Here is a 23733-nt window from a genome sequence, read left to right on the forward strand (position 1 = left end):
TACAGTCTGGTGTGAACACAGCCTGAGTGGACAGGGCATGGCACTGCAGGAACGGAGAGCAGAAAAAGGCTTTCCCCTCCTGCCGTCTTCCCCCCACATCACTACTGCAGGTCTGTGCTACTAGGAATCTAACCAAGAGCCCCAAGCAAATGCTCACCTCCAGGCTGATGTCTGAGCTAAAGCTGCCCTCACCCTTACCCATTACCCTCAGGGCACGAGAGGCCAGTGAAAATCCTGCACACTTACAGAGTGCCTACCCTGTGGTAGTCAGGACAGCAAGGAACAGGCATTCCCAAAGGAGGTAACCCAGCCACATCTGAAGCAAATCATAGAGAATAGAAGTCCAGAGAAAGAAGTTGAGAGTGTGTGGGTAAAGACGGACAGTGGACGCTGTCCCAGGCAGAGATTCCAGTGGCTCCCAAAGCAGCAAGCGGGAAAGATCATGATGGGTTCGAGCAGAGGTAGGATTCCCTGGGTCTGGAACTCAGAGTTTCAGACCAATCGGAGGCTCACCCTGGCAGGCCTAGCGGGGCTTTGGGAGGATTCTACTCTAAATGCTTTAGGGATCCTGAAAGGCCAGTGGACAGACAGACATCTAGCTTTCTAACCAACCCCACTGTAAGGGGAAGAGCCAGGGGGTGCTCTGAAGTGTTGGCAAACTTCTCTGGGACTGTAGAAGACAGAGATTCACTCCATCAGGATGAAAGAAGGAAACTTCCTGGAGAAGCAGAACCAGCATGGTATCCGGGGCAGGTGACTTCTTGGGGCTGAAGCTTGGTTACAGCTCCTGGGCTGTGAGCTTCTTACACTGCCCTCTCCAAACACTGGCACCTGCTTCCAGGGAGGAAGGCTTTATCACACCTCCAACACGTATGGTTATGTGCATGCAACTATACACAGAAATGTTTGGGCTTCAGTGTGCATTCAACCCACCTAGCCTTTATGAAAACCAGTTCTCTATTCACAAGCCAGGCATGGCAGAGCACACACCTTTAATCCCAGCGCTTAAGAGGCAGAGTCCAGCCTGCTCTACAGAGCAAGTTCCAGGGCAGCACAGAGCTACTCAGAGAAATCCTGACTCAAAAAAGAAAGAAAAGCAAACAAACCACAACCACAAACACACACCGAGGGGGAGGGGGGAGAAAAGCAGCTCTCAGGAAGAAAACAGCAATGTGCACATTTGCACACTTTCCACAAGACTGGCATTTTACCAAGGACTGGCCCAAACACTGCCCGGCACAGAGGACGTGCTCAGGGAGCGTCTGCTGAATGAATGACAGATAACGTGCATGAATGGATGCCTTACTAATGTCATAATTAAATGAATGGGGAGATGACAAAGAAACCGACTTCAGGACAGTCGGGCAAAAAGCCAGGTGTGATGGCACATGCCTGTAATACTAGTACTTGGAAAACCGAGGCAGGAGGATTAAAAAGTCAAAGCTTAAACAGGAGAAATGGCTCGGCAGTTATGAGCACCTATTGCAGCTGGATGGTGGTGTGGTATATAACTTCAGTGTCAGCACTCAGGAGGCAGAAGCCAATAAATCTTCAAGTTCGAGGCCAGCCTGGTCTACAGATCGAGTACCGGGACAGCCAGGGCTACACAGAGAAACCTAGTCTTAGAAAAACAAAAGAAAAGAAAACAACAAAAATACGAGGACAGGGGATATAACACAGATGTAGGACATTGACATTTGCCTAGTACTTCAAAGGCCCTAGTTTTGAATCCCAGCATTGAGCTTTTTAAAGCCAGGAAACAGGTGAAAGATGGCTCAGTGGATAAGAGTGTTTGTTGCTAAGACTGATCCCCTGAGTTTGCTCCTGGGGACCTACATGGTAGGAGGAGGGAGCTGACTGTTAGCTGTCTTCTACCCAGCATCTGCCACGGCATACATAGCCACGCCCATCCACACAGAAGAAGCACACACAATAAAAAACAGAAACAGTGCAGGGTGAGTTATGTGACCATTCATAGCAAATTGGCTGAGCTGCTGGGCTGGGGTCAGAGGCGATGCAGCAGTAGGGAGCCTGAGGTTGGAAGGGCTCTGTGCTGAGCTTCACGGGCAAGCTCAGAGTGTGAATGGTATGCACCCAACAGCAGCTGGGGCTACAGGCTCATCAGAACCCAGATCTCTGCTGGGCATTTTAAACTCTGTGGTCTTGTCTCCTGTCAATGCAAGTTTCATTCTGACCTGGCTGGAAGCCAGCTTGGAACACAAGAAAGTCTTCTTGCTTCTCACTGCACCACCTTGGGCCAAAGCTGGCTCACTCTGAGTTTCAGGGACTCTACAGAGTGCTCTCTAGTGGTGGTTGCTGGCCAGGTGGCCCAACTTTAGAAATAAATTGGTAACCCAACACATGAAGTCATAGATGCTAAGTCCCCTGCCCCGGCTTGGGGTCTGAGAGCCCTTCACTCTATCTCATATTGCAGTTTGCAGAAGACATTCTCTTCTGTGGGGAGGGTAGCAGCAAGCCCTTCTGTTCAAAGTAGCCATTGTGGTAGCCAGACGTGGTGCTGCACACCTGCAATCCCAGCTACTCTGGTGGCCAAGACAGAAGAGTCCCAAGTTTGAGCACAGGCTAGGCCATTTTCAAAATCAGTGACAGGTCTGGGGAGATAGGCCAGTCACAGAGCACTTATCATATGCAAAGTCCTGGGCTCTACTCTCAGTACAGAAATAAGTCTGACACCATCTAAGTAGCAGGCTTCCTCCATCATTGCTGTGCTGTGCTGTTGTCTTTCCTGATCTATCTCACCCTGTATGTGTCCTGTTGATGAGCTAACTTGTCTGTCTCTGCACTAGATGAATGGTTTGCATGGACAGGATCATGTCCCTTTCACTGTTTCCAGCATCTAGAAGAGCATTTCACCCTTAATAGGTGCCTAGGTCAAGATCAAACAAGCATTGGATTGCATGGACCCCTGTCATCCGTAAACTATGATATACTGAGCAGCAGGCACCTGACTAGACATTTGTCACGAACTGCTCCATCCCTGGGAGAGAAAGGCTGTCTCTCCATTTCACAGACCAAGAGCACAAGGCTGGAGAGGGTAAGCCCTTCTCTCCCCCTAGGCATAGGTCTGGGCTGTGGATGAAGGTTGTAGGGCTGTCAGCCTACAAAAGTCACATCCGTAACTGGTCTACCTGCCCCAACACTTTGGTGACCCCCATCCCTTCCAGAAGTTGGAGCTGTTGGAAGATGCTAGAACTCAGGTGTGCTGTCTGATTCCATGTATAGGAAATAGTCACAATGGGGAAATCTATAGATACAAGGTAGATATGTGATGGTGAGGCTGGAGGAGGGGAAGGTGGAAGGTAACGGAGAGCACTCTCGTAGGTAATGGCTGGGACAGACTGGCCTCTGAACCTCCCTTTCCTCCCTCCCTCACCTCCCTCCCCCTCCCTCACCTTCCCCCTTCTTCTCCCTTCTCCTCCTTTCCTTTCCTTTTCTTTCCTTCATGGGGCAAGGTCTCACTTTGTAACCCAGGCTAGCCTGGAACTCACTATATCACTCAAGCTAGCCCCAGACTCATAGCAAGCCTCTTGCCTCACTCTCCTTAATGCTGGAATTAAAAATAGGAGCCACCATGCCCAGATTTATAAAAATTTTGTTTGTTTGTTGTTTGGATGGTGGTGGTGGCAGTTCTGTGTAGCTCTGGCTGTCCTAGAACTCCCTCTGTAGACCAGGCTGGCCTCATAGAGATCCACCTGCCTCTGCCTCCCAGCACTGGGACTGAAGCCATGTGCCACCACATTGCCTGGCCCTTTACACTATTAAGAAAATGTGAGTGTGAGGGTGTGTGAGTGTGAGGGTGTATGTGTGTGAGTGTGGTGTGTGTGTGTGAGGGTGTTTGTGTGTGAGTGTGAGGGTGTGTGTGTGAGGGTGAGGGTGTGGTAGTGGGTGTGTGAGTGTGGTATGTGTGAGTGTGGTATGTGTGTGTGAGTGTGGTATGTGAGGGTGTGTGTGAGTGTGGGGTGAGTGAGGGTGTGTGAGTGTGGTGTGTGTGTGTGAGTGTGGGGTGAGTGAAGGTGTGTGGGTGTGTGAGGGTGGTGTGTGAGTGTGTGTGGGGTGTGTGAGTGAGTATGGTATGTGTGTGTGAGTATGGTGTGTGTGTATGTGTGTGAGTGTGGTGTGTGTGTGTGTGAGAGAGACAGACAGACAGACAGACAGACAGACAGACTAGGGCTTACAGTAGGTTCACAGAGGTAGAATGCTGATTCTACGACTGTGTTATATGCTCACCTTGAGGATAGGGTGAGAGGAGAGTATATTTTAGAAATATAAGAATAAAATAAGCCAGGCAGTGAAGGCACACATCTTCATTCCCAGTGCCAGAAGGCAGCGGCAGTCAGATCTCTGAGTTCAAGGCCGCCTGGTCTACAGAGTGAGTTAATTCCAGCACAGCCAGGACTAAACTGAGAAACCCTGTCTCAAAACAAAAACAAAAACACCACCAAACTGAAAAAAAAAAAGAATAAAATAAATTAGATACAAATGTTGAAAGCACGTTGGGCAAGAAAATTGTATAATGTGCAATCTCAGTAAAGCTGTTGTTTAAAACTAGCTGGGGCTGAGGAAAGCGCCCTGGCCTTATCAGCTAGGTGCTTGGTGTCACATCTTTGAGCCTCTGTTCTCTAACCAGTAAATGGCAGGGGGAAAATGACCTTCCACCACATTTGTATGAGGGTTAAATGAGGTAATATACTCCCATTTTATCAAGGAGAAAACACAGGACCAAAGAAAGAAAATGACTTAATGCAGATAGCACAGATGGTGGTACCAGGAAGGCCCGGGTCTCTTGGAGGTGCCTGCCTTGACTCGTAGCACTGTTCAGTCTGGAATGGTGTCTGCCAGCCCCTTCCACCTCCCACCTCTCTGTTCTTTCTGTCTTCTTGCTTCAGATGGACTCTGGGGTCCTGTGCCTGTGCTGCTGGTGCTCAGAGTGCATGGGGACGGTGGACCCCTTCAGAGCACAGGGTGCTCTTCCCTCAGCACCCCAAGGCCCCCCTCTGGGACCACAATTCTGTCTTCCCTTTGCTTGTAATAAAGAAAATATCTCAGCTACCCTTTATGGTTGCTTGGCAACTCCTATGGGGAATTGGAGGGGGGGCACTCTGGAGCCAATCTAGAGACAAAGAGTAGGATTTGGGTGGGTGACATGGAGCCTGTTCTTAGTGCTAACCTGGCCTGGCTGGGGCAGTGGATGGGGGCAGGGACTTTCTCCCACCCCAGTGTCTCACACCAATAAATATGGATTAGGGAAATGGGCAGAGTTTTTCTCACGGGCCTGAAAGGGCACATCTGACCTTTCTACCCCCTTCATGTACCCATGTGACAGTCAGACAGAGCAAAGAGCAGGACCCCGAGGTTCCTCCCCCATGGCCTTCTGACGTGGGGAAACTTTTTACCCTTTCTCCTGGCCCCAGACCAGGTCTCAGCCTCTCCTGGAGCCCTGGTCCAGGGGTGAGGATGCTCATTTCCAAGTGAGCATCCCAGCATCAGAGTCTCAGCACAAAACAAGGCAGTGAGGATCTGGAGCAGTCCTTCCTGCTCAGTGGCTCCTGATCCTTGCTCTGTTGGCCAGGACCTCCTGGGAGGCTCTGATTCCCACCATGTGTGTCCTCATCTTTTTCAGACTCCTCCATATATTCTTTGACCCTCCCCTACCTGCCCTGTTCTATTTCCCTCTCTTCTTTCCAGTGCCCCATGAAACTGGGAGGCCCGTGTGGCTGCTATGGCATGTTCATGTTCACGAAACAAGGATGGAAGGGAGGCTGGACCGTGATCTCGCCCCCTGGTGCACTGGTCCTTGGCTGCTGGCCTGGGGTGGGATGGGCCACTCTGAATGGAACCAGTGTGGAGGCAGGAAAAGCAAACACCTCTATGTGGGCCTCCCTGGCCTTGGGGTGGGGTGGGGTGGGGTGGGGTGGGGCAGGGGCCTGGATCAGATCAGCATCTCAGTTAGCCTCTGCTGACTCTTCTGGACCCCTAGTTGTTTGGACCCTCATCCCACAATGTGCAGAGGACGGTGAACTGAGGGTTGGGTTGAACCCTCTGGGAGGCACCTTTGCTTACGAAGTCTTTCCTTGTTCATGATGTCTTTCCTTGCTCTTCCCAACCCCCAGGCAGTGCCCTTCCTGCCTAGAGATGCCAGGAAAGTCTGGACCTGGGCTGGGCTGTCTGGCCAACCCTCCAAATAAGAGCTGCACAGGCAGGCAGTCATCTTGTTCCTAAGCCCCCAGCGGTGCCATCCACCTCTGGGCTGTGGGGGACCCTAAGATGCTTGCCGTGAGTGGGTGAGTGCTCCTGTATTTTGAAGCCAGGCAGGGGAGGGAAGGCTTCTCGGGCTCCAGGGACTGTCTCCACAGTTTGTGGCAGTTTCTCTTTGGATGGCCTCACTTACTGCCTGTGACTGATGTGTGTCAGTGGTGGTTTAGGGAGAGACATTGAAAGGACAGGAGAGTAGTTGCAGGTATTGAGAAACTATTCTGAGAAAGAATTGAGGGCGTGGGGCAGGGGATTGATGGAGGCTGGGATGTTGGATCCCAGATTCCAAGATTCCAAGCCTTTTTTTTTTTTTTTTTTTTTTTTTTGAGACAGAGACAGTCATGTTGCGTAGACTAGCTAGTCTCAAACTCAGTCTCAGTTACAAGCCATCAAACGTCCCAAAGCCACTTTTTGAGACAAGATCTCATGATGTGACCTTGGCTTGTCTAGAGTTTGCTATGTAGTCCAAACTGGCCTGGAACTTGCAGAAATCCACCTACCTCTGCCTTCTGTTAGAATTAATGAAACACTCTGCCACACCCAGTCCTCTATTTTATTTGACTAGCCTAACAGAATTACATTTAATCTTCTAAAAGTAGTTGAGATAAGGTGGCCCCTAACCCAGACAGGAAGAGCATCAAGAGTTGAAGGCCAGCCTTGGCTATATAAGATGCTTAATGCTAAACTGGCTACATGAGACTCTGCCAGTGACTGAGTGAATGAATGAATGAATGAATGAATGAATGATTTGTGCTCAGCCCAAATGAATGGCAGTCTGTGGGGCTGGAGTTCAGCCCTGAGATGGCTGTGCTGCTGTTGCTTGGCCCCTGCTCTTTCCCTGAACACCTATGTAGCTTGCAACCTTTGGATGTCACAGTCAGGTAAGGGACCGGGACAGCACTCTGGGCCTCTCCTTTATGTCAGAGCTCCAGACAACCCCTGCTGGTATTGGGATCACTACAGTCTCCCAACTCACCCCCTGAAGTCATAGTTGGCCTTCTGTAACAGATCCTAGAGAACAGATAACCCCTCAGGTTGTACTAAAAACCCAACTGCTTCATGGAAAGGAAAGCTAACGGCATGTCACGGGAGGTGGTGCCCTCTGTGAGGTGAGATGAGCTAGCCACCGGTCCTGGCCAGGAGGACTCCCTCTACTGCTTCAGGCACTGTTCTCCGGCCTTCAGTGAAGCTCACTAAATGGGTACTGCACAGACCCACAACCAAACTCGGGTGCCACAAACCTTTAAATGACCTTTTGTCTTGCCTCTGATTCCTGGGGGAAGGGGGCCTGTCATTGTGTCCGGTCCCCTACATCTGGGTGTCCACCGAGGCCAACCTTGCTCATAGAGAAGAATCAATCCAGATTTTTAAAGGCACCTGCTCTGGGGATGGGATTCCCCCTGGGGATAATCAAATATTTATTTATTCATGGCCTTCTGTTGGGAGGGGAGGCCCTTCCACCCCAGCTCAGCCTGGGCCAGCTGCCTCCTCACTCCTTCTCACAGGGGCGGTCAGGAGCCAAGCAGCCTGGCCCTGGGTAAGCCACTCCACTTCTCTAGGCCTCAGTTTATCAACTTTAAAGGAGAATTACTGATGCACCTGCTTTGTAAGGCTGATAGGGGGTTCCATGATCAAAGCGGGTGAGATCCAGTAAGGGCTGAGTAAGTCAACTCCTGGGTAGCACCGGAGTGCAGCAGGACCACTCGGTCTCTCTGCCACGCCTCTGTAGACTGGATCTTGCTGTGTTGTCCAGGCTGATCTGGAGCAGCTGAAGCTCAGGAGATTCTTGAGTGAAAGGGCCTCCTCCAGGTGTACGTCCCCAACTTGGCCATCGTCGTTATTGAAAACCCCCTGCCACAAGGACAGAGCTGCCTGCTCTCAGGGTTGTACTTTATATAGCATCTCTATTACAGATAGGGAAACTGAGGCTGGGAGTGGGGAAGGACCTATCCAGGGTCACTTAACAGTTTCATGGGAGAGTGAGAAGTGACTCTCAAAACTCCTCCGTTCCTAGTTGTAGTGCGTCTCTTCCCTCTCTCGGCCTCAGGTCCTCCCAGGTGTGCCAGGCCTGGCACTGAGTGGACTGGGCAGAACCTGGAAAAGTGCACAGGGCCTGGCAGAGGAGTAGGCTCTGAGGCCAGCGTGCGCTCTCAGCCTCGGCCCTTTGTCTGTGGCTTTGTGATGGTAAGTGCTGCTCCTAAATCAGGTCTGTGACACTGTTATTGTCGCCCAGGGCGCAAAGAGTCTAAACTTTTCCCCTGAGGTCAAGAATGTGGCCAGTCCCCAAGCAGCCCAGAGCAAGGCCTGGGTGGCTGGGGGTGGGGCTGGGGCCTCACCCCGAGCTGGGGCGAGATGCGTGGAAGGGAGGGAGTCAGGAGGAACAAAACGCTTTGAAATGCCTCCTCTCCATCACTGCCAACATTGTCCGCTGCCCGCGGGGGGCCTGGCACCGCCTCGCCGGGGCTCCGGCCCCCAGCCCTGGCCAGGCCTGGCCCAGCCTCTGAAAATGGACAGAAGGTTATTGTCCCTTCCCGCAGCCCTTTGTCTGCCCCAGTTCCAGATGTCTAGGCTGGGACCAGGGACCTGACCCATGGTGGGCAGGGAGGATGGGACAAAAGGGTAGAACACGGGTCACTGCATCCTGAGAGGTCGTTCCCAGACCCTGAGATCTCACCCAGCCTCAGCCAAGTCACCTTCTGAGCCATGTTAGTCTTGGGATTGTCCCTATTCCTTGGCTCCTTCCCCAGACCAGGTTCCAGTCTCTGGAGAAGAAGCACAGGGATGCAGGGTTAAAGCAGGAGTCCTTGGGGAAATCCAGAGACAGGCTGAACCCCCCCTACCCAGCCTGCTTTCTCTGCCTAAGGACTCCTGAGCCAGTAGCTCTCCTACCTAACCAGCTCCACTTTGAGCCTGGAGGCACCACAGTGGCTTTCTCTGTCCCTTACTGATTGTGGCCGATAGTCATACTGGCAAGATAGGACATTTCACACCAATCCTTAGTTGGGTTGTGGGCAGAGCATCATACCTGCATCATCAAAACCAAGGGCAGTTATTCTTGTCTCCATTTTCCAGCTGTGGAGACAGAGAGGCTGGGAGATAGTCACTAACCCCAACGCTGACAGCCAGGAGGCAGTGAATCTGGGATCTTTGCCCAGGCCAACCGCAGCCACCAGGAGGAGTGATCACTAATAAATACTTGGAAGGTGTCTTGGCTCAACTCTCCATCCAGGACTAGTGGTATTAACTCTGTCTGTCAGTTTCTCCATTTCACAAATGAGGCTCCTGAGCCCAGACCTCAGAAAGAGGGCTCAGGGAAACCTGAATGGCAGTGCAGAGGCTGTTCCAGAGCCACTAGGGCTAAGCAACATCCAACTAATTCTTGGTAACTGAGACTATTCACATTTCAGGTTTCCTGCTTTTCTAGTCAGTAAATAATACTCGCCATTCCTCAGAGCTAACAAAACAAAGTTGTCAAATGAGTCACTGAGGCATCTAGTTAAACTCCTGGTGGCTTTAAGGCTAACAGCTGAGGACAGCCATCATTGGTATTATCATTTCCAACAGGGGTTGTTGGTAGGTAACATTTATCCCTTTGGACCTCACTTAGATCCACCTGGGGTCAAGGCTCTGTGGGGCATGGGGTGGCATGGGGTGGCAATTGTTGAGGGGGTTGAGGATAGCCATGCGTAGCCTTCTTGGAGGTCTCTAGAAGTCCCTCCAGAGCCTGGGGAATGCAGAAAGCTGCTGCCTGGACCAGAGGAGTTAACCACTCCCAGGCCCTGGCCCAGTAGGGCTGCCACGCTGCAACCTAGAAACGACTTTAGCAGAGGAGCCAGAGCTACTTTCCGATGGGCAAAACAGCTGGCCGCTTAGGGAAAACAGCTGGCCCAGCCCCAGCCTCCTAAGAGCAGAGGCAGAACCTCAGAGGACAGCACCACATCTGGGGTCCTCAAAGAGAAGGCATACTCAAGAGGCAGAGGGTGGTCCTTTGGGGCATGTGGGTGTTGGGTGGGTACCCAGGAGGCAGGAGGGGTGTGGGCTAATTTCTGGATCAGAAGCCAGAGTATGGTAAGTTTAAACAGACTGGACAAGAGTGTCTCCAGTTGGGATCTGAGGTCTCAGTCTTCCCTAAAATAGGACAGATGAAGGACAGGGGAGATTAAAGTGGACAAGTCTCTGCTTTTCCCTGGGTGTTCTTGGAACCAGGCTTGGAGGCAGAGGTGAGGATGGTGTCCAGGCTGGTCTCCTGGCCTGTTGAGCTGCACCCAGAACAAGGTGAAGGCTCATCCTCTGGCCAGCATCGTGGGCTTCCGTGACCACAGAGCAGGACAGGGGCCCATAGAGCCTCCAACCCAAGAGACGGGAAGCTGACAGCTGGTAAGAGCTCCATCCAAGGATCCTTCCTGCTTTGAGTCCCCATTTCCAGCCTACCAGGTTGGTAGGCTGTGAGAACTTCCAGCTTTGAGCTCTGGCTAAAAGCCCTGGGCTACCCCCAGGCTACCCCTACCCTTGGCAGGGAAGCAGGACTTGAAACCAGAATAGACAGGTTGAACAGGATAGGCAGAAGGCTAAAGTGGCATGTGGCAAGAGTTACCCATCTGAGCTTTTACTTTCAAGTCCCAGAGGCCTGGCACTCCTACCTCTTTACTTTCAAGTCCCAGAGGCCTGGCACTCCTACCTCTTCTGTGACCAAGGAGGTTACCCTCTAGCATAGGCTCCCTGCTGCTCCAGAGTTACCCACTTCCAATTGGAGTGTATCAGCTTCTGGCTGGTACACTTTTCTGGTATCAGCTTTTCTCCCTGGCAAAGGACCTTCCCATTGTCACCGAGCCTTAAAGCTCAAGGGGGTTCTTCCAGGGTCTCCAGTTCAGGATCTCCAACTGAAGCAAGCCCTGGGGTACTGGCGCCACCACATGGTTTTGTGTAGAACTACAGTGGCTGAGGGACACAAAAATGCTGTGAGGCAGAAACCCTGAGAGCATTGGTTGCATCCGGTCTAGAGCCTTCTTAACCTGTCAGGCTCCAGGAGTGACTATTTTGCAGAACTTTATATAACCCAGAGCCGGTAGGCTCTGCATACACACAGCGGCAGTTCCCAAGCTCAGCCTGCATCAGAATGACCTGGAACTTTCCATGAAAACAGATGGCTTAGGGTCAGTGATAGAGCCAGCATGGAGCTCTGGGTTTGACATCCAGAAGCAACAACAACAACAACAACAACAAAAAACAAACAAACAAAAAAAAGTACTTCTTCTACCGTGGTGGTAAACCTGTAATTCCAGAACTCTTGAGTCTGTGGTAGACGGGTCCAGAACGCCTGGCCATTTATATTACATGGTGAGTCTGTTTCAAAAAAAGACAAAATTTTAAAAGGAAAGAATTCATTTTACTCCCAGAGTTTCAGACTTCCTAGGCAGGGGCATGGGGGTGCTATTTGCTTATATATATATATCTATATATATCTATATCTATATATCTATCTATATATATCTATATATCTATATATCTATCTATCTATCTATCTATCTATCTATCTATCTATCTATCTATATCTATATATATATATATATATATATATATATGGTAGAGTTGTGTTATGAAGAGAGCAGGTGGAACTCACCATGCAGGCCACACTGCCTGCAGAGCATGATCCTCCTGTTTTAGCCTTAGAGTGCTAAGCTGCACCTAAGCCTGCACCACAAGTCCTAGCTTTTGTATTTTGAGGGAAGGGAGGGGAACAGAGGCTTGGGGCGGGGTTTTACTCATAGCCTTGATTGGCCTTGAGCTTGTGACAGTCTTGCTTCATTAAGCATCCAGACTGCTGCTGGGATTACAGGTATGAGCCGCCCTGTCCCGTTGGTGGTGGATCTCTGAGAATTCCAGGCCAGCCTGCTCTACACTGTGAGTTCCAGGACAGCCAGAGTTACATGATAAGACTCTATCTTAACTTCCTCTCCCCCAGAAGACTATATATATCTCATGATTATTTTAGGGGCTAAAAAGAGTGCAAGTAGGTGAATTGCCACTTGGTGATCTTGCTTCCATTAGAGACCCCACATATATCTGTGGAGAGGCCACATAGTCTGTAGGCTCTGCCTAACCTGGGGCTAGAAAGGTGGATGGGAATGTGATCTCTGTGAGGGAAGTCAGGGCAGAAAGGTCTCTTGCATGCTTTCATACTGGCAGATCTAAGGGACAGCTCAGTGTAAGGTCAGAGGAATAGGGCTTTCTTTCCTATCTTGGCCTGATTGTCTTTCCATCTTCCCTATGCAAGTACCTAGCCTGTTCCATGTAAGCCCATGTCCTCAGTCTCCATCCACCCTACAAGGCCCATGGGATTCCCCGACCTCACCGTTCAGCAGACTTATTTCTCCTATGCAGGGAACCCCAACATCTGCCATCTAAGCTATGGCTAGAACAACAAAATTGTGTTACTGTTACTTTCTGAGACATGGTCTTACTGTATAGCCCCTGGCCAGAATACACACACACACACACACTTTTTTTAAGACATGGTCTCATTATGGACCCTGGCTGTCCTGGAACTCACTATGTAGACCAAGCTGGCCTCAGACTCACAGAGACCCCCCTGCCTCTGCCTCCTGAGTGCTGGAATTAAAGGGTGCTCCACCACTGCCCGGCTTTCCCCCTGGTTTTTTGAGACAGGGCCTCATCGTGTAGCCCTTTCACACCTAGACTGGAGACTAAACCCAGGGCCTTGTGCAAGCACACTATCATTGAGTTAGAGCCCCAAGCAGATCTGTCTCCACCTCCTCCTCCCTTTGCCCCTCCTTCCTCCCTTCCTCCTTTGATACAGTCTCACAGTGTAGCTCAGGCTACACCATAGCATAGGCTTTCCTGGAACTTACTGTGTAGCCCAGACTAGCCTCACACTCAAAGCAGTCCTCTCATCTCAGCCTCCTGGGCTTTAGGGTTGTAAGCTTGAGACAGCATGTCTGTCTCTGTCTCAGTGATTTTCTTTTTTAGATTTGTTTATATTTTATTTTATTTTTGGTTTTTCGAGACAGGGTTTCTCTGTATAGCCCTGGCTGTCCTGGAACTCACTTTGTAGACCAGGCTGGCCTCGAACTCAGAAATCTGCCTCCCGAGTGCTGGGATTAAAGGTGTGCGCCACCACGCCCGGCTAGATTTGTTTATATGTATAAGAGTTCTCGATACTTATTTTTTAATGATTTTTTAAAGATTTATATATATATATATATATGTGTGTGTGTGTGTGTGTGTGTGTGTATACATATACACCTAGACTGGAGACTAAACCCAGGGCCTTGTGCAAGCACACTATCATTGAGTTAGAGCCCCAAGCAGATCTGTCTCCACCTCCTCCTCCCTTTGCCCCTCCTTCCTCCCTTCCTCCTTTGATACAGTCTCACAGTGTAGCTCAGGCTACACCATAGCATAGGCTTTCCTGGAACTTACTGTGTAGCCCAGACTAGCCTCACACTCAAAGCAGTCCTCTCATCTCAGCCTCCTGGGCTTTAGGGTTGTAAGCTTGAGACAGCATGTCTGTCTCTGTCTCAGTGATTTTCTTTTTTAGATTTGTTTATATTTTATTTTATTTTTGGTTTTTCGAGACAGGGTTTCTCTGTATAGCCCTGGCTGTCCTGGAACTCACTTAGTAGACCAGGCTGGCCTCGAACTCAGAAATCTGCCTCCCGAGTGCTGGGATTAAAGGTGTGCGCCACCACGCCCGGCTAGATTTGTTTATATGTATAAGAGTTCTCGATACTTATTTTTTAATGATTTTTTAAAGATTTATATATATATATATATATGTGTGTGTGTGTGTGTGTATATACGTATACACACACACACACACACTGTAGCTGTCTTCAGTCGAAGAAGGCATCAGATCCCATTACAGATGGTTGTGAGCCACCATGTGGTTGCTGGGAATTGCACTCAGGACCTCTGGAAGAGCAGTCAGTGCTCTTAACTGCTGAGCCATCTCCCCAGCCTGCATTCTAGCTACTTACTTGTTTGTGTACAGTGTGTGTAGAGTGCCCTGTGCAGCTAGAAGATGGTAACAGGTAACCCCAGCACTGGGGGTGATTGTGAGTAGCACAGGTGCTCTTAACCACTGAATCATCTCTCCAGACCCAGAGAAATCTGCTGGACCCACTGAAAACAGTTCCACAGTAGATAAAATCATTTGCCACGTAAGACTGAGAACCCGGGTTCCACTCCGGAAACCATAGTGAAGGGAGAGACTTATCTCTGAAAGCTGTTCTTTGGCCTCCAGATGGGTGTTGTAGCATGCATGCTCCTGTGAACACACTCAACAAGAGCAGCAATAAGTTGAACAAAACAAAAACAGAAAAAACAGGCATAATAGCACACATCTTTGACCCCAGCACTGGGGAGACAGAGGCAGGCAGATCTCTGAGTTCAAGGTCAACTGATCTACAGTGTAAGTTCTAGGCCGGCCAAGGCTGCATAGTGAGACCCTATCTCAAAAAAAAAAAAAAAAAAATCTTGCCCTGCTTCTTCCCAGCGCTGCTGAGAAGACCATGACTGCTATCCGAGTCAACCTCCCCATCATCCCACAAAACTCCCTCACTTTGCCATTGTGTTGGCCACACTGGCCCTCTTGTCTGTCCTATCTCAGTACCTTTTGCCCATCAATTGCTGGACCTTCATTGGCATCCTTTGCTTCACGCATTTTCCATGCCTTGAAATTACACGTTCGTGAGCTTGCTGGCTTTTTTCCATTTTCTGCTCACTGGCAGTTGTGGGGCTTTCTACCTATGTGCCCTCAGGCCCTAGAGAACCTCAGGAGCCTGTGCTAGCTAAGTACCTTCTGATTAGACAGGCTCTCGTAGGATACAGTGTAGAGCTGCATCCCCCAGATAAGAATATCCGAAACAGCTTTCCAGGGAAGGGAACCCAAACTGAGAAATCAGCCCAGGAAGAGGGAGATGAACCCAATCCGAGGGACCAGAAAAGCATGGAGGAAAACCACATGCAAAAGTCCCAACTTGCGGAGGTTCCTGGGAGCCATAAGAGCCCAGTTTGGATGGGGCAGAGGATTGGGATCAGGTTGAAAGCAAATGTGTTAAAGTCACAGGCAGACAACACGGGGCCTGCCATCTATTCTGAGGGCAGTGCCAATGGACGCATTTGATTTTCTAATGTTCCTCATCAAAACCCAAAGCCTCACAAGATAGGCAAACCCTATATCCAGACAGTGTGTGTGCTTGTTTGCTTGTTTGCTTGTTTGTTTGAGACAGGGTTTCTCTGTGTAGCCTGGCTGTCCTAGAACTTGCTCTGTAGACCAGGCGGGCCTCGAACTCTTAGAGATCCACCAGTCTCTGCCTCGTGAGTGCTGAGATCAAAGGCGTCCATCACCACAGCCTGGCTTTTTGTTCCTTTGTTTTGTGTTCTTTATTACCTTCATTTGATTGATTTTGTATATGAACATGCATGCCTGTACAAGGTGTGTGTGGAGGTCAGGGAACAACTTTCAGGATTTGGCTCTTGTCCTTTCACCACGTGGCTCCTGGGGATCAAACCCAGGTTGTCATGCTTGGTGGCAGGCACCTTTACCCACTGAGCCCTCTCAGCAGCCCCAGGCATCCGTGAGGAACAAGCCTTCACCAGACACCATGCTAGACATTCTAGCTTCCAAAGTTGTGAACAAAATATGATTCCGGAGCTAGACAGGCAAAGCTCTAGGTTTGGGCTGTTTCTTTGAGACAAGATCTTGCCCCATTGTAGCTCAGACTAGCTTTGAACTCCTACTTCCTGCCCGATCTTACCTCCCAAGAGCTGAGTTACAGATATCCATGGTCACACCAGCTGGCATTTTAGAAAGGGCTGTGGACGACAGGATAAGTGCCAGAGAGAAAACCTGGATATGGTGACATTGAGAGGTGCAGCGTCACATGAGTGACCCCAGTGGTACCTCTTCCATTGTAAGAGACAGCAGAAGCTGGCTTGGGGACAGAGTTGGAACCTTTGGGGTCTGCCGGACCAGAGTTACTGCCTTTCTCCAAAACACAGCTTGGAGCTCCTTGGTCAGGGACAGAGTTGAGGACATTTGAAATGACACCGAGGACAGAGGGCAGGAGCCAGGACTGGGTGGCTGTCTGGATGGTGGCTGGGCTCTACAAGTTTTCTAGGCAGGACTGATGGGGAAAGCTGTGGGGGACAGGAGCAGTGACAGACTAGAGGGCAGGTGGCCCTAGGGAGGGAATGGAGGAAGCATCTGGAACTGTTGGTGTGCTAGGGAGGAGGGAACTAAAGGCGAGCCAAGAATCTGCAGTCCTAGTCTGATTGGGCTGTTAGGACACAATACCGCAGCCTCAATCACTGGTGAGCAGCAGAAACGTAAGCTTCCATTGGTTTACTTCTCTCAGGGGCCTTCCTTCTTTTCTTCCTCCTCTTCCTTCTTCTCCTTTACACACACACACACACACACACACACACACACACACACACACAATTATATAATTTATTCATTTATATCTGTGAGAGATGTGTATGTATATTTGTGTCTTCCTTGATTTCTGTCCACATTATTGTATTTGTTTTGAGACAGGGTTTCTCTGTGTAGCCCTGGCTGTCCTGGAACTCACTATGTAGACCAGGCTGGCCTCGAACTCACAGAGATCTGTCTACCTCTGCCTCCTGAGTGCTGGGATTAAAGGCGTGTTCCACCACTTCCTGCTTCACTTCTTTTCATTTTTTAAAAAATGTGTGTGTGTGTTTGCAGGTTTGTATGTGTGCACATGCAGGTTCGTGTGTATGTGTGCAATATATACCATAGTGTATTGGGGGATCCTGAGTTCTAAGATACTCTGCAATTAAATAGCAAGACCAGCTTGGGTCAGGCATGGTTGTGCAGGTTTATAATCTACAGTCAGGCCTGTCTCAGAAAAACAAGCAAAACACACAGGGCTTAGCATGGCGTGACTCAGTGCCAGAAGACACCCTCAGGCGATAGTTCTGCCCTGCATCTCATCTGAGACAGTGTCTCCTGTTTGCCTCAGCATGCACCAGGCTTCCTGGTCCAGGAACTTCTTGTGGTTCTCTTGTTTACCACATCCCTGTAGCTCTGGGACCACAGCTGGGCATCCAGCTTTAATTGGATTCAGGGAATATGAACTCAGATTCTCGTGCTTGCACGACAAGCATTTACTCATGGAACTTTCTCCTCAGACCTCCATCTTAGCTCTTGAGTTTTACTGAACCTGGGCTTCCTGAATTGGCTAGATCAACTAGCGAGCACTATTCAGGTCTTCAGGGATCCACCTGAACCCCTTGGATCTGGGTTATGTGTACCTGTGCCCAGTTCTTATTTGAGTTCTGGGAATAGGAACACAGATCCTAATGCTCTGTCTGGCAGGTATGTTACCAACGGAGCCACCCCGAAGTCCATGCCTGTTTTGTTTGTTTTCCTGAGACAGCCCCGAGAGTCAGGGTAATAGATGTGCACCACTATGTCGGACCTGAGCTGGTCTTGCTATGTAGTTGTAGGATGTCTTAGAACTCAGGATCCCTTGCCTCTGGCTATCCAGTTCCAGAAAGCTTTTGCTTGCCGGGCAGTGGTGGCACACACCTTAACTCCTAGCACTTGGGAGTCAGAGGTAGGAGGATCTCTGAGTTCAAGGCCAGCCTGGTCTACAGAGTGAGTTCCAGGACAGCCAGGGCTGCACAGAGAAATCCTGTCTCGAAAAACCAAAAAGAAAAGAAAGAAAGAAAGAAAGAAAGAAGGAAGGAAGGAAGGAAGGAAGGAAGGAAGGAAGGAAGGAAAGAAAGAAAGAAAGAAAGAAAGAAAGAAAGAAAGAAAGAAAGAAAGAAAGAAAGCTTTTGCTCAGAATTTTGAGCCTGCAAAGACCAAGGTCGAGATCCAGAAGATCTGCTGTCTGGTGAGGACCTGTTCCTCACAGGTGGCATTCTTGTGTTTTGAAGACCTCTCTTGAGTCTCTTTAATTTTTACCTTTTTACCTCAGGGGCGGTGTGGGTGGGCTGGTGGTAGTGGTAGTGTATCCCTTTAATCTCAGCACTTGACCAGCAGAAGTAAACAGATCTCTGAGCCCAAGGCCAGAGGTCTACAGAGCAAGTCGCAGGACAGCCAGGGAAACCGTGTCTCAAAACAAACAAAGATGTCTTTTATTTTATGTGTTTGCCTATTTTGCCTGCTTGTATGTATATGCACTGTGCGAGTGCCTGGTGCCTGCAGAGCCAGAAGATGCAGTTCCATCCCCTGGAGCTGGAGTTATAGATGGTTGTAAGCCTCCATGTGAGTGCTGGGAATTGGACCTGGGTTCTCTACAAGAACAGTCAGTGCTTTTTAACTGCTGACACTGTTTTTCAGCCCCACTTTTTTTTTTTTAAAGATTTATTTATTATATATAAGTACACCGTAGCTGTCTTCAGATGAACCAGAAGAGGGCGTCAGATCTCATTATGGATGGTTGTGAGCCACCATGTGGTTGCTGGGATTTGAACTCAGGACCTCTGGAAGAGCAGTCAGTGCTCTTAACCACTGAGCCATCTCTCCAGCCTCTTTATTTTTTAAAGATGTATTTATTTTATGTATATGAGCACACTGTAGCTGTCTTCAGACACACCAGAAGAGTGTATTGGATCCCATTACAAATGGTTGTGAGCCACCGTGTGGCTGCTGGGAATTGAACTCAGAACCTCTGGAAGAGCGGTCAGCGCTCTTAGCTGCTGAGCCATCTCTCCAGCCCCCCACTTTTTATTAATTGATTATTGTTGAGACAAAATCCCACTGTAGCTCAGCCATGACATCCTCCTGCCTCGGGTTCTCAAGCTCTAGAATTACAAGTGTGATCTACCAGGCTATGTCTGAGCCTCAGGCCTGGTGCCTGAGGAAGCCAGAAGCCTTTGTATCTCCTAGAACTAGAATTACAGATGGTTGTTAGCTGACAAATGGGTTCTGGGAATTGGTCCTTTGTAAGAGCAGCCAGTGCCCTTAACCCCTGAGCCATCTCTCCAGTCTCTCCTCTGTCTCAGTACCATGACACTGGTGATTAGGTTTCAGATATGAGTGTTGCAGGGTGGAGGTGGGGTCACAAGCACTCTGACCACAGCACCCCTGTCACTAATAGAGTGGGCAGTGGCTCTGGGTGAGTAGGATGGGGACAGCTTTAGAGAGAATCCACAATGGGGACCAGCAATCCCTGTGCCGGAGACTGCCATGCAAAAGAGAGGACGCTGCCTTCCCCCTTCCCTCCAGGATGTTTTCATGGGCCCTTCTCATTGCAGGACCATTGGCCTGGAAAGAGTCCAACAGGAAGCTGTGACCAAAGCCAGGGTAGAGATCTGAGTCCAGTGTCCAGCCCCCGGGAGACTGTTCATCATCAGGTAAGCGCTTTCGTTGTTGAACCTGCTCCTTCCATCCTCTCTCAATAGAGGGAGTGTGTCCTTCCACTTTCCTAGTGTCCCGAAGAGCTAAAGAGCAGCTCTATCTAGGAAAGCAGACCATTCAGGCAGAGGGAAGGTAGATGGATGCAGAGGCCTGGCTCAGGCTCCCTACCCAGAGAGAGAGAGAGAGCGCGCCTCAAGTGCATTCATGCTCAAGGTCTCCCTGTAGCAAACCTTCACATTAGCCATCATCAGTCAGGTTTTACCTGTGAGAATCAGGAGACTCAGGGAAAGTGACTGTCAGAGATTGGTGACAGATACCCAGCAAGAATATCTTAAGCCCCTTTCCCTCATCCTTTTTTCTCTCCTAAGAGAGGTTGGAGATTCCCTTTCATTCTAACAGAGTCCCAAGATTTGCTCTGTCCCAAAGGAGGCTGTATCTCCTATTTTGGAAGCGGGATGGGTTGCCATCAGAGGTTCTGTGGTGACCCCTAAGTCCTACCCTCAGTCGGAGTGGGCTCTGCTTTATTATTACCATCATTATCATTATTATTTATTTGTTTAAAGACTTATTTATTTATTATATGTAAGTTCACTGTAGCTGTCTTCAGACACTCCAGAAGAGGGCGTCAGATCTTGTTACAGATGGTTGTGAGCCACCATGTGGTTGCTGGGATTTGAACTCCGGACCTTCGGAAGAGCAGTCAGGTGCTCTTACTCACTGAGCCATCTCACCAGCCCTTATTTATGTTTTAATGTTGTTCCCCTTCCCAGTCCTCCCTCCAGGATCTCCCCAATCCCACCTCCCTCCCCTTCGCCTTTAAGAGGGAGCTCAACCACCCACCCACCCGTTGTTCCCTCCTCACCCTTCTAGTATCCTCCTTCTTGGCGCATCAAGCCTCCACAGGACCAAGTGCATCCCCTCCCAAATAACTCTTCTTTCAAAAGAAAAAACAAACACATTGTGTCAAACGAAATGCTCCTCAGAGTCAATGTGATGATGTTGCTTAGGTCTTATTTGGGAAGTTAAAGATGCAATCTTTAATTTTATTGTATTAAAAAGCAATTGAAGCCGGGCGGTGGTGGCGCACGTTTTTAATCCCGCACTTGGGAGGCAGAGGCAGGTGGATTTCTGAGTTCGAGGCCAGCCTGGTCTACAAAGTGAGTTCCAGGATAGCCAGGGCTACACAGAGAAGAAACCCTGTCTCGAAACAAACAAACAAACAAACAAACAAACAAACAAAGCAATTGAAAGAAGGGCTTTGCTTTAAGGGCCGGAGCCTGCGGAGGTGATGCGAGGTCGCGGAAGTGGCCAGATCAGCTGCACTCAGTCCTCTCCCCCAAGCTTGGGCTTGCTCTCCAACTCATCGCGTCATCTGCTGGGTATGTGGAGTTACTGCCTCAGGCCGCCAGAGGGCGTCTCAGATGGAGCAGGGGGCGGGAACCTGGGCTCCTCGCGAAGACTGCAGCCTCCACGGCTGAGAGGCAGAGAGCCGGGAATCCCGGGTGTCAGTATTCCAGGAGTGAGATGAACGCCCATGGTACAAGCGGTCCACCATGGCCCACGGATCCTTCCTTCCGTGCCAACGCCTTCCGAGGTCCACACGGAGAAGGCGGACCCCAGGACGCGTCTGGAGCAGGTGCCTAACCCTGGACCTCTAGGGCCTGGGCGGAGAAGAGGACAGCGGAGCGTACAGGCGCCTAAGAGGGGCGCAGGGGCCCCAAGGCAGTAACCACGCCCCTCTAAGACCCCGCCTCCATGCCCCGCCCATCCCGCCCCCTCCCTACTGTGGTGGGAAACCCGGGGCCCTCCACAGCCACCGAGTCCCGCCATGCACGTTGCGCGGCTCCTACCTCTGCTGCTCCTGTTGGGGCAGCAGCTCCGGGCTGCCAGTGTCACAGAGCCGACGCTACCCACCGTGGTCCTTGCCATCCTGGCCCGCAATGCTGAACACTCTCTGCCCCACTACCTGGGTGCGCTGGAGCGCCTGGACTACCCCCGGGCCAGGCTGGCCCTCTGGTGAGAGATCCAGGGGTGGGTGCATATGGGCATCAAGCCCCAGGACCCAGGAAGGCTTTTGACCTGGAGGCCTCATTACTTCTGCCCAGACACAACCCGAACAAGCTCCTCCCTCCCAGACAGCCCTTCAACAGTATTCCTAGACCCCGCGGGGCAAGAATAGACCTCTGAGGCCAGGGTTCAGCCCAGGGACACTCACCCCTCCTTTGGGCTCCCTACATGTCTCGGGCGTCCCCGGCTTCCCGGGTTTCCCCTGGGTTTCAGTTAGGCCTGTCCTTTCTGACCTAGCCCTTGGGGCTCGGCAGTACATCGCAGTAAAGACCTGTGGTCTGCCTGATGTGCGGTAGAACAGACTGAACCTCTGGAATCCCCTGGGGCCCAGCATAGAAAGGATCAGTCAGACTGGAGGTTTCTAGAGAGCAGGTGGAGGGAACCCTCAGCTCCAGGCGGCATGCTCGGGTGCCCTTCTGAGTGGTACTGCTAAGCTTCTCTGGGTAGAGAGAGGGGCTGGCTGGTTCTGATAGCCAAGGGTGTGGTCTCATGGGACGCTGGGATCAGAGGTTGCAGTACCCTGTCTAAAAAAGTCAAAACAGGGAGGAGCCTGAGCAGAGGCTGGAGATAGAGTACTCCTCACAGCACACCAAAGTTGGGCTGGGGTGGAGCTGTGGCCTGGGGAGGCTGCCCACAGCCACCACACTTGGGGAGTTAGTTAGTTCCCACCCCTGTAAGACTTGACACGTAGTTCTGGGGAATTGGCTTAAAGGAACAGCATCGCCTAAAACCTGGGCTCTTGGCTAAGCCTTCCACCTCCATTACTAGAGCCCCCTCCCCAGCAGAGGGAAAGCTGTGCTCCATGGTAACAGAACTTGGATCACCACTAACACTTCTCAGGGGTTGTCGGAGCATGGTGTGAGCCTAATTACAGCTGGGGGGAGTTAGGTAAGGAGAGAAAGGCAATGACTGTTTTGTCTGATTCTGAGCTGGAAAAGGCCTGATGTGTGGAGCCATGAAGAGGGACGGAAGTGAAGGGACGTGGCAGGTGCAATCTTTAAGCTCAAGGGACTTTTCAAGTGCACTCAGGCCGAGGATGGCTCAGGGGTCAGGGGCTTGCTTGATGTGTACAAGTCTCTGGGTTCAATTCCCACAGTACAATGCACAAAATTAGAAGGACAGACGTGAAGCACAGAGAGGCATGGACCTTGCCTGAGGCTACACAGGACATCCTCCAGCACCTCCACTGGAGCGCACAACTCTGCCCCATCGCTCTCAGGACAGTCATTCTGTGTTGTGCTCACAGGTGTGCCACAGATCACAACATGGACAACACCACAGGGATGCTCCGGGAATGGCTGGCTGCTGTGGGTCGGGACTATGCGACTGTCGTCTGGAAGCCTGAGGAGGAGGCCAGGTGGTTAACCGAGGGCAAGGGTACTGGAAGATGGTGAACAGCTATTCCCCAGGGCACAGCCCCCAGAGCACGCATGTCTATTCTATGCAGAGAACGAGAGGCCCCTCTCTCAAGAGAGCATTTCACCTTTCTCCACTTCAGGTCCTACCCAGATGAACAGGGTCCCAAGCACTGGACCAAAGAACGGCATCAGTTTTTGATGGAGCTGAGGCAGGAAGCACTGGCCTTTGCCAGGGACTGGGGAGCTGACTACATCCTGGTAAGAAAGCCTGGCTACAGAGTATGGGGGAGGCCTCAGGACCTGCTTCCAATAAAGTCTGGTTATAACCAAACTGTCTATAGGACAGATCTTCTGAAGACTGAGCTGAGACCCCTGTATTTAAGCTCACACTAGATACTAAGCCTGGCTCCTTGTACAGGTCTTAGGTTATATGCTGTTCCTAGATTCCTGAGCTTTTGTATGCCAAGAGTATAAACTGAGCCTGGATCCCTGGATTAGAGCTCAGAATAGAATTTTTTTCCAATATTTTTGTTATGTTTGCTCACTGGGTTTTCGAGACAGGGTTTCTCTGTGTAATCCCGACTGTCCTGGAACTCATGCTGTAGACCAGTCTGGCCTCAGAGATCCTCCTGCCTCTGCCTCCCAAGGGTTGGGATCCAAAGTGTGTGCCTCCAC

General features: G+C 50.5%; 1 protein-coding gene and 1 long non-coding RNA gene across 5 annotated transcripts in view; one reads left to right on the forward strand and one right to left on the reverse strand.

Annotated features, from left to right (window-relative positions):
* The window catches only part of Cercam (cerebral endothelial cell adhesion molecule), a 37747-nt gene that overhangs the window by 2983 nt on the left and 11031 nt on the right, over positions 1 to 23733 (forward strand). The window contains exons 2-5 of one of the 4 annotated variants that reach the window (XM_006498476.4): positions 19531 to 19629; positions 20902 to 21012; positions 22947 to 23057; positions 23199 to 23316. In XM_006498476.4, the coding sequence (XP_006498539.1) occupies positions 22966 to 23057; positions 23199 to 23316 (210 nt within the window). In that variant the 5' untranslated portion in view covers positions 19531 to 19629; positions 20902 to 21012; positions 22947 to 22965. Of the gene's footprint in view, positions 1 to 19530; positions 19630 to 20901; positions 21013 to 21052; positions 21270 to 21417; positions 21650 to 22946; positions 23058 to 23198; positions 23317 to 23733 lie in introns of those variants that run through there. The other 3 variants (XM_006498475.4, NM_207298.2, XM_006498478.2) reach the window with 3 other exon arrangements.
* 2600006K01Rik lies at positions 20275 to 22335 on the reverse strand. Its single transcript, XR_003954007.1, has 3 exons — positions 21484 to 22335; positions 20496 to 21294; positions 20275 to 20319 (listed from the first exon to the last, which is right to left on the reverse strand). It is a non-coding gene; the product is annotated as an RIKEN cDNA 2600006K01 gene (long non-coding RNA).

Source organism: Mus musculus, chromosome 2 (assembly GCF_000001635.26).
Source record: "Mus musculus strain C57BL/6J chromosome 2, GRCm38.p6 C57BL/6J".
Classification (NCBI taxonomy): domain Eukaryota; kingdom Metazoa; phylum Chordata; class Mammalia; order Rodentia; family Muridae; genus Mus; species Mus musculus.